At 30.4% G+C, this 11157-nt stretch overlaps 1 protein-coding gene across 1 annotated transcript in view; it reads left to right on the forward strand.

The window, feature by feature from the left end:
- Positions 1 to 9869, forward strand: part of LOC129747087 (sodium-dependent nutrient amino acid transporter 1-like) — a 36880-nt gene extending 27011 nt beyond the window's left edge. The window contains exons 6-7 of the mRNA XM_055741103.1: positions 8839 to 9467; positions 9533 to 9869. Coding sequence (XP_055597078.1) covers positions 8839 to 9467; positions 9533 to 9789 — 886 coding nt within the window. The 3' untranslated portion in view covers positions 9790 to 9869. The remainder of the gene's footprint in view (positions 1 to 8838; positions 9468 to 9532) is intronic.
- Positions 9870 to 11157: the final 1288 nt, after the last annotated feature.

Below are 11157 nucleotides of genomic sequence, written 5' to 3' on the forward strand. Positions count from 1 at the left end.
CCAAAATATATGTACAGTACCGTTCATAATTGTATAGAAATTGGAAGCATGCGCACTGTCACTTCGACTTTGAACTTCCATAACTTTTTATTCTGATGATATTTTTTGATCAAATTTTCTGCGTTAGATATATCAACTATCATACTATTTTATCATAAAATTTGAGCTTTCTGAAGTATGTGTGGCTTGAGATACAGTAATTCTACGAAAAACGGACTTTTAGGACTCAGAAACTCTCAGATCTCAGAAACTACGTTACATTTTTTTATTGAAATTTTGCAGAGTGATAGTTGAAATATAAAGCTAGCTTGTCTGAAGTTTTCGAAAAGTTCTATAGATATGATCGAAAGTTTCGCGAGGTACAATATTTCAGGCATGAACCTAGAAATGCGATTTCTATAGAATTTTGGACGAATGTTTCCATAGGAAAATCCAATTTTCTGTTTAACAACCAGTAAATCTAGTCCAACCAAAATCAAAACAATATCGCGAGATTCTGATGTTAAAACACAAATGGATCATTTATTCCATTTTTCTTTCCTTCATTGCTTTTGCCAGACATTTTTTGATTGACTTGTGGATGGAAACGATGTTGTTCTCATGAATCGTCCAAAATTCTATAGAAATCGCATTTTTAGGTTCATGCCTGAAATATTGTAGCTCGCGTAACTTTTGATCATATCAATAGAACTTCAGACATGCTAGCTTTATATTTCGACAATCACACTGCAAAATTTCAATAAAAAAAATGTAGCGTAGTTTCTGAGATATTGGCGTTTGAATGAGAATAGTCCTTAAAGTCCGATTTTCGTAGAACTACTGTATCTCAAGCCACACATACTTCAAAATGCTCAAATTTTGTGATAAAATAGTATGATAGTTGATCTATTTAACGCAGAAAATTTGATCAAAAATATCATCAGAATAAAAAGTTATGGAAGTTCAAAGTCGAAGTGACAGTGCGCGTGCTTGCAATTTCTATACAATTATGAACGGTACTGTAACTGATTTGATGCAGGAGCTAAAATGGAATCGAAACCGTTGATTGTCTCAATTTTTAAATTTTGAGCATTTAACAGAGCTTTTAAACAGAGCAAGTTAAAGCAGCTTTAGGATTTGAATTGAATCGAAGGAAGACAATCAAAAGTTTGTTACATACTATTATTGCAATTGCTTAATGCTAATCGAAATATTTTTTCAATTAAAAAAAAACTTATGAATTTGTGTTTATTGAATGATAAACACATAAAATACGTTTACGTCTTAAACAATCGTATTCGAATTCAGCTAAAAGAACAACAAAACCATTAACAAACAAATTTAATTCACGTTACGTTTCGGGTTACTTTTCTTCACCCATTATCAGACGTGAAAAGAGCAGTATACGTTAAATGGGACCGGTCTCCAGTAGCCGAGTGGAGCAAAACTGCGGTACATTACTTTGAACGTCTACTGATGATGTGTTAAGAAAAGTGACCCGAAACGTTACATAAACTCAAAAAAGTTGTTTCACTCACCAAAAAAGTCAATATGTGGAAACCGCATCAATAGTACCGGTGATAAACTTTTATTCATCACTTATTAAAAAAAACCTAGTTCTCAAATAAAAATTAATTCGTCATGATTTTGTAATGACTTTGTTATTACTTGAGGATAATTTTCTGGGCCTTTGCCATATTGTCATGCTTTTTAAAGAATTTTGTTATGATTTCGTTACAGTTATGTAACAGTTTTTTAATTGTTTTTTTTCGTTATTTTGTCATCATATTTCCAAAATGTTGTAACAATTTTGACATTTTTTTGTCACTTATTCATCTTGATTCTGTCATTGTTTGTCATTTGCTATCGTTTGTCATTTGTCTTAACTTAGCCACTTTTTGCCACAGCTTTGTCACAATTTTGTCATGGCTTTATCATAATTTTAACATCGCTTTGTCGTAACTTTGTCGCATTTTTCGTGAACATTTTTTGTAACTTTTTTTGTAGAGAAATGAATCCAACTTAGATGAAATTTCAGGGACTAGATAAGAGAAAATTGATGTTGAAAAACATGCGAAAAAAATTCGTTTTGTCTCCCGGTAGGACTTGAACCCACATCTTGCGCCTCTCCGGGGCCCATGTATTAACATTCTACTACAGGAGACCAACCTGGCGTATGAATATTATACTGGTTGAGTGTCGATGTCTATCGGAATGAAGGGAATATTCCGGACACTCACCTCTGGGTCGCAGTTTAATAAAAAAAAATTATAACTATGATAAAAATTTTAAGTTACACTGCAATAAAAATTCTGAACATTAGAGGACACATATACGCTGTTAATCACAAAATGCTACATTATTTCTGATTCATATCGATAAACTCATAGCGATGAAACCTTAAGAGAAACTGAAAATAAAAATGATTTAGAGGCGATGGTCCAATTATTAGCAGCGTCGATTCAAATTAACATGAGTGTTTTTTTTCCTCTGTATTGCAGAACATTTCTATCATAATTTTTTTACAATATTTTTCAATTCATACATAGCTCTGACAATTTTTATTACCTTTGTCAAAATTTTGACGAAACATTTATATAATTTTGCTTAAATTTGTCGTTATTTTGTCATAATTTATATTCATACATTTTTAAAAATTTCGTCATTATTTTTTCAAAACTTTTCACATAATAGGCCATAAATTTGACACTTCGTCAAAGTGTAATAACTTTGGATTTCATGCCATTGTCACAACTTTGTTTCAATTTTTTTATAACATTGTCATGATTTAGTTAAAATTTAGTGATGATTTTCTCATATTTTTGTCATAATTTTGTCATAACTTTGGCATTACCTGGAATAGCTCTGTCAGAATTATAAATACTATTATCAAAATTTCGCCATAATTTTATCAAAGTTGTGTCGTTATTTTGTCAAAACTTTTCATAAATTTAATCATAGTTTTCTTATAGATTTGTAATAATTTTTTCATTCGTTTGTCACAAATGTCATAACTTTGTTATGGTATTGTCATGGCTTCTTGAAATTGTTGTCATTGCTTTGTCATAACTTTGTTTCAATTTTGTCATAATTTTGTGATAATTTTGTTTTTTACTTGGTCAAAACTTTTAACTTTGCCATAGCTTTGGATTAACATTGTTTCAACGTTGTCATAATTTTGTCGAATATATTTCCGAAAATAATTTGTTAGTTGTTCATTCCACTAAGCAACGCAAAGCTTATTAATGTGTTCCTGCCTGGATTAAAAATAAACTTATAAAAAAAGTGGTAAATTATACGATAAGATAACTTGAATCAGAAATATGCGTTCATTACTTCTTAAAATAATATTATAAAAAACGACCAAAACAGCCTTCAGTTAGGCTGACGACAAACCAAATACAATTTCGACGAAAAAACTCATATTTTCGCTGGCCAGCCTCCTTGAATTGAATTCAACTTATCTCAGTTTTCAAAATCTAGTCTTAGGAAGCTTCAAACACTGATATCAGTTCGAACAGAATTTTTTTTTAAGTTAATTGAATTCTTCTTCTAACTCTTCGCTACTGAATCTACCATGTTGAAAAATCTTACGTAATATCGCGGTGTTGAGTAATTGACGAAGATGATTTTCAATTTAATTTTCTCCTTAAAGGTGTAAATGAAACTTTATGAGCCAAGGCCCATGGAGATTTTGTTCAAGTAAAATTTTTAGTTCGAGAAATTATTTTATCGTAGAAACGTGAAACTGGTTGATCCCAAAAGGTTTTAAAAAAAACTGTTAACGAACATATCAGAAAATTGGCTCGCCTCCGGTGATATTTAGTCCTATATCACACTAGGCCTAAGATATTTCGTTCTACGATACTGTATGACGTTGAGGAATTGAAACTTGTTTTAAATTGTCTATTTTGAGCTGCAATTTATCAAAACATTAGTTTCAACTCAAATCTTGATTTACAAAAACCCTTTCTCGTCTTTAAAATTGTTTGTTTTTTTTTAAAGAAGTGTTGTTCATCCTTCACTTTACTACTAATCACTTTAATAAATTCAAATAATCGTTTATACCATTACAAATTTTATGCTGATATGAAATATTTTTCTAGAAACCAATTTCAGCCTCAATTTTGATTTGAATTTTTTGTTCTTTTAAATGCTCAACTCCACATTCAAAAAAGTTTGATAAATTACACAAGGCAAAAAATTCACATTATTTGGAGGTGCAATGAATTTAAAAATTTATTTTTGCTAATTTTGGTTTGCTTTTGCCCCTAAAATTTTGTAAATTGGTGAAAATTATTTTAAAAAATTCTGCAGTTTTCTGACAAAACCTTGAAACATTACAAAAAATGTTAAAATGAACGTTTTCATCGACTTTTCCAAGGAAATATTCTATAGCGAATTTAAAAAAAATTCAATTAAATTGAATAAAATATATTTTTCAAACAAAAATCAAATCGTTTTGCAGATTTAAACAAATTTGTTGAATGAAATAAAACCTTTGTTTTAATTTTTTTCAGTTATGTCAAAAAAAAGTTGTCGTTCAAATAAAAAAAACACTGTAGAATTTTTCTTTATCTTTCATCATCATCATCATCAAAATATTTATCTGTTTTTTTTTTCTTGTATAGATTTTTTAGTTCATTAGTTATCCATGATTGGTTTCATTCAAAACTGATTCAATTTTAAACTTATAATCTACGTATCACCAAAACGAGATGAGACAGAAAATCAAGGTCAGGATTGCAAAATCTACCAAATTCATCATTAAATGCTGTCTCTTGAATTATCCAACAAATTCTATAAATAAGATTTTAAAATTGATAAAAACGTTTTATTCTGGAAAAAATTCTGTCAAAAATGTTAAAAAATTTATCTTTTTCATCTTCAGACTTTATTTTAATTTATGATGAGTTTATCCATCGTTAGTATGGTTTGTTCATTTAATTTATCGACCCATCGGTAAAAGTTATGTTGATTAAGTAATAGCAATAAAGGATTGTGAAAATTATAGGCGGATGGAAAGTTAGAAGAAATGAACAGATTTTTTTTGACTCTATTTGAGAGGTTTACAGTCGCTGGATTGATTGGAAGTATTTTCACCACAGGTCATCGATATCTCCCGCATGTAAATTTTTTTTAATTTATATTATCTTGATATATTTAACTAGAAGAACATAAATTTGACCGATAAATTGAGATCCAATTTTGTTTTATTTTTCAAATAATTTCACAAAATTTTATTGTATTGTTATTTTAATTTTCAAATAAATTTACCAAATTGTATAGTCCAAATAAAACATCTATTTGAAATATTTTTAAAAAGTTTGTCTTTGTTAACCAATTCTGAATTTTTTAGTTCTGGAACACATGGCCGTAGGAACGGGGGGAGTTTTGGGGGTTAAACCCCCCCCCATGAGGGTCCAAAAAGCAAGCGAGGTAATCTTCTCTACACTCAAAATTTGTAATTCATAACCAAATTATGATGATAGCGCAAAGTTATTCAAGAGTAACAATCATAACTAAAAACTAGTTCCAAAACCTCAAAAACCCATCCCAAGTTCAAAATTCAGCTACAGTTTTTCAAAATTTTCTTACTTGTTCATAGAATAAGGTTGCCTGAATTTTTACAGCACTTACGGACTAATTTATATGAAAACCTGGCTTAATTTGATTATTTGACTCCAAAATTGTTTACTAAAATCCGGGCAATATCCGAGCAATTTAGGTCAAAACCTTGGAATCCTTGACTCATCAAGAAACAAGAAAAAAAAACTTGAAAAAACCTTTCATGGGTTTTTTAACTTGCTTAAAAAATTTTGGACGCATAAATTAAAAAAAATAATGACACAAAACCAATTTTAAGTTTGAGTCAAGAATGAGAATGAGAATAAACCCGGACGAAATCCGAGCTTTCCCAATGAAATCCGGGCAATCGGGTCGAACCAGACTTTTTCAAAATGTTATATTAAATATCCAGGCCAACCCGGTTAAAACCGGGCAATCTGACAAACTTATCAAAGAAATTTAGGTCTGAATATTAAATTTTAGATGAAATCCATTTTGAAGGTTCTGGTTTCATATTCCCATAACCAAAATAGTATTTCTACACATTTTCGTATTTTTGATTTAGTATCAAGTTTAGGATTTTGGATTTCAAGTTCGAATAATCATTAAAAAAATTAGGAATGAAAAGCTGCTTTGAAATCCTGGTTCATATTTGGTTTTGCATTTCATATAAAATTTGAATCATGTTTTTCGAATATCAAATGCATTTCCAATATTTTGATAATAGTTTTCCGAATATGAAAAAAGAAGTATTTTGGATTTATATTCAAACTCGAAGTTCTTAAACTATATTCCAACACAAAATTCAAACATTTAAAGCTTCTAAAATTGAAAACTCAGATTCCGATTCATCATTTGAAATTCAGATTCACAAAACGGATTAAAAATAAATAATTGAAATAATGAATTAAGATTAAACCAGCATTACAAAATTAAAAAAAAAACATTCATGAATTAGGGCTCTAAAATTCGACTCATAAAATTTGTAATTAAGATTCGGAAATCGTATTTTTTGTACATTTCAGAAATCGTATAGAAATTCGGAAAGGCATTCAAAGTTCAATTTGTTAATTAGATTGAAAATTCAGAAAGAAATTTGGCTTGTGAATGAGTTTTTCAATCGAAATAAAATTTTTGAGGAATTCAAAGAGAACATGAACTTAAATATTTGCTTGTCAATTCGGTTTCCAGATTTAAAATTTTCAATCAGAATTAATTTATACACACAATTTAGCTGAAAATCCCAAATATAAAGAAGAATCTAAGTTTATTTTCAAAGTTATGTTTTATTCAAAATATCCAAAAGTATATTAAAAAAATATCTACAGGATTTCCCTAGAAATTGGTTTTTTATGGAAAAAAAATCGCTGTTTATCATTTTCTCTGTGTATTGTTTATCATTATAAATTTTTGCCTTTTTTAAGCCGAATTCCAAAATAAAACATAAATTTAGTTGAAGTTTGCGTCAGGCAAATTTGATCCGATTTTTTTTTATCTATTATTGTTTTTAAGTAAAATTTACTTAATTTCACCAAATGCTAAAATCTTGGAACTTGCAAAAGAGTTTGGACGATTATGCTTGTTTGATTTGAGTATAGAACAAGTATTTTTACAAAGAAATTGAAGGCTATTCTAAAAGGAACTTATTTTTGGCTCAAAGCAAATAACTTTGATCTACCAGACTCTTAAACAAATTCAAAAAATTTTAACCATCGGTGAAAGCAAATTCCATATTTTGTTTCTAAAGGTTTCATTATAAAAATTTAGCTTCTTCTTAGCACTTTTCTAATGAACGAAAACTATTACTGAGTACCTACTATAAAATGAATAATCATATAGTTACAAACAAAATTTGTTTAAATTTTTTTTTATTCGTGTGTTTTTGGGCAAAAAATCAGAGGTAAAAATCAGTCACCAAAACCCCCCCCCCCCCCCCCATGAGTCGGTTCTTCCTACGGCCCTGCTGGAACATATAGAAGTTTATATTTCAAGAACACAAAAATCTAGCCGATAAATCTAAATTTTCAATTAAAAAAATAAGTTTCTTGCTTTTGTCCATTTCAATGACCCACATTTATATTTACAGCGACAAAATATTCATATGGCGTTGTAAATTTTAATTCTTTTTTTTAAATCGATCATGATTTTTTAATAAATCTATGGAAATATTTAAAAATGGCTCGGGTAGCACGCTTAATTTAAATGCTTAATATAAACATAGTTCGTATTTGCTTTGTGCTTCCAAAATTTACAGCAAATCTTCAAATCACTTATCATCATCTATGTGTTTTGAATAAAATGTTTTAAGTTTTAAAAAGTTTTTTTCTTATCAAAAATCACATTTCAAATTATGAATTTATTATATTTGTTTTTTTTTTAAATCTGGTGATTTATTTTATGTGTTCTATTTCTGGGCACGGATTTTTTTGTCCAAAGCTTAAAATTCTGGCTTATGCGACATTTTGATTCGTATTCGTTTTCTCATGTTTCGAAAAAATTGACTTGAAATTTTTAGATCAGAATATGATCATCATCTTGAATAATTAGTTAGTAACTTACCGGAAATAACATTTATTTGAAACTTTGATTCTGATATATTTTGTAACGTATCAGTGAATTTTCTTACTTTTTCGAGTTTCTGTGATGACAATAAATAAGAAAATGGTTTTAAAAGTCAATTTCCTTTTTTTGCGCATTTTTGTTATTTTTATTATTGCTAGCTGAATTTGAATTTCGAACTCGATGTGGTGATTTGATTTTGAAAGCACCTCAATGCACTTTTGTTGACTTAGTAAATCCCGTTTTGAGCACTTTTGTGCCCTTTATGTGACTTAGTAAGTCCCGTTTTGAGCACTTTTGTGCCCTTTATGTGACTTAAGTCCCATACAACGTACATATAAATCCATTTTGCAGCTGTCAAGTTCATTAATGAGTACATATAGTTCACACATGGGAATTGGGCAAAATAAGTCACATACAACGTACATATTAATCACTTTTGCAGCTTTCAAGTTCATTAATAAGTACATAAAGTTCATTTAAGGGAATGTGGCAGTTGATTCTTTTTGTCAGTCTATATATAACTTTCAAAGCCTTAATTCAAATTAATATGTGAGTTTTGGTTGCTTGGGAAGTTTAAGTTGAAAATTTTAAGCTCAGTTTCCAAAATTCATCATGATACGAATTTAAAACCATTACACATGTATTATACAGCTATCTAAAGCATTAAAAATATAGCTGCTTCAATATCATAAGACCATTAACACATTTTTCGTCTCAACATTTCCCCAGGGACGCCATCATCATTTCGTGGCTGGACACGTTCACCTCGATCATTGCCGGATGCATCGTTTTCGGAGTTATAGGAAATTTGGCCTATGTTACCGAACAGAAGGACATCCAACAGGTGGTCAAAAGTGGAGCCGGGTTGACCTTTATGACATATCCGGATGCCATCGCCAAGTTCGATTGGGTTCCGCAGCTTTTCTCGGCACTGTTCTTCCTGATGCTGTTTATCGTTGGATTGGGTAGCAATTTGGGCGTTACCACCAGTATTGTGACTGCCATCAGGGATCAGTGTCCTTGGTTGAAAAACTGGCAAGTTGTTTCGGTTGTTGGGGCTGCCGGATATTTGTTCGGTTTGCTGTATCTGACTCCGGGAGGTCTGGACTTCCTGGACATTATGGACTATTACGGAGCCAAGTATGTGACGTTGACGTTGGCCGTTTTTGAGATTGTAACGTTTGCCTGGATCTATGGAGTCGATCAAATTTGTCGGGATATCAAGTTTATGTTGAACATCGAAACCAGTCTTTTTTGGCGAATTTGCTGGGGAGTAGTTACTCCCCTGGTAACGTTTCTCATTTTGCTATTAAGCTTCATCGACTACAAACTATTTGATGTTCCAAGTGGTTATAACAGTAAGTTAACCTAATCATTCTTTTATTTTTAAATTTTGAATCAAATTGTTTTTCTTCTATTCCAGTACTCGGATGGGTGATCTACGTGGTGGCCGTTTTACAGCTTCCGGTGTGGGCAATTTATGCTGCCCTAAAGATGAGTAACAAGACGGTTGATTCGTGGTTGGCAGCTCTCAAGAAATCTTTCCGACCTCTGCCGGAATGGGGTCCGGAGCATCAAGAAACGAGAATCCGCTACCGGGAAGAGGTTGAGCAGAATGAGGCAACTCGGCCAAGAGACCGCCACGTAGGTGATTTTATTAGGAGACGAATATTGAGCTGAAATTTTAAGACCAGTTCTCATTAAAATATTCAGGCGGTACTCAATATGCTAGACGTTAAGTTAAATTTGGATTAATTCAAAGTAGGTACTAATTGTTACCTTTATTTCTGTTCATAGTGAAATAAACATTATTAAACCGTAAGACATTTAATGATTATTGTTTCTTCGATTAAGGTCATTTAAACAACTTTTTATCAATTGTGTCTAAAGATTAAGATATTTATAACCAACACGATAATCGTATAGCGAAAGTTCTACTCTTCGGTGTCCAGTCAGAGCAAAATCCAAAGATAAATCCGTCTCTAAAATTTTTATACGTTGAAGTCCCTGAAGTGTTAATTTTACACTCCTGACTAAAACCAATATATCTCTCTTGTTTTCAACAGATATATACCAATTTTCTAGTTTTGATGGCCTTATGATGTAACTCAAATGTGTTTTTCTGACAGTATTCAGTTGCAACACTTCGATTTTCCGTTATTCAAAGTCTATGAAGAAAAAATCGAAAACATGCTTCGGAAAAATCACTGTAGATCAGCTACGGAATGCTCGAAAAATTTCACTTAATGTCCAAGAAAGGTGAAGTGAAAAGCTACACGTTGCACATAAGAATTTGTTATTTTTTTTTATTTTTTTAAAGATCATAACCACAAAAAATGTAGAAAAAAAGCTGTAAAATCCCTACTTTTCAATCAATGAATTGCCAAAATCGTTTGAATCACACCAGATTAATTTTGAAAAGGGGATTGAAACATTTTCCGTATTTTGGCACATTTTTGGTGGTGGTGACTGATTTTTATCTATGATTTTTTTGCTCAGCTATTCACGAACACAAAAAATTAAAAAATTATTTCAAATTATGTTTATATATCCTTTCACATAAATGGTTTTCGTATTAAATCGTTACTTTAGTAAATTGGTCCTAAACCTGAAAGGTGAGCTTTCATCCTTTGAATTTGTTTAAGAGCCTGGTAGATAAAACTTAGTTGAGTTGGACATTAAATAAGCTTTTTTAGTAATGTCTTGTTTTTCTTCACAAAAAACTTGTTCTTTACTGAAATCAAACAAACCCAATCTTCCAAACTATTTTCAAATTCAAAGATTTTAACTTTTGATGAAAATAAATTAAATTTTACAAAAAAAGTAAAAATCATCAAATTTTCGGATCAAATTTTCTTGATGTATACTCGAACCAAATTGAAGATTTTAGTATTAAAATTTGGCCTTAAAAAAGTTTATGAGAATCTAATAATGAACTTTCATTCTACAAAATTTTACACAACACTTTCCGTCACTCAAATATCTAGATTAAATGCCAAATTTTAGTGTCTTTAATGTGTTAATGTTCAACAAAACACTGAACAAATA

This window comes from Uranotaenia lowii, chromosome 2, assembly GCF_029784155.1.
Source record: "Uranotaenia lowii strain MFRU-FL chromosome 2, ASM2978415v1, whole genome shotgun sequence".
NCBI classification, from domain to species: domain Eukaryota; kingdom Metazoa; phylum Arthropoda; class Insecta; order Diptera; family Culicidae; genus Uranotaenia; species Uranotaenia lowii.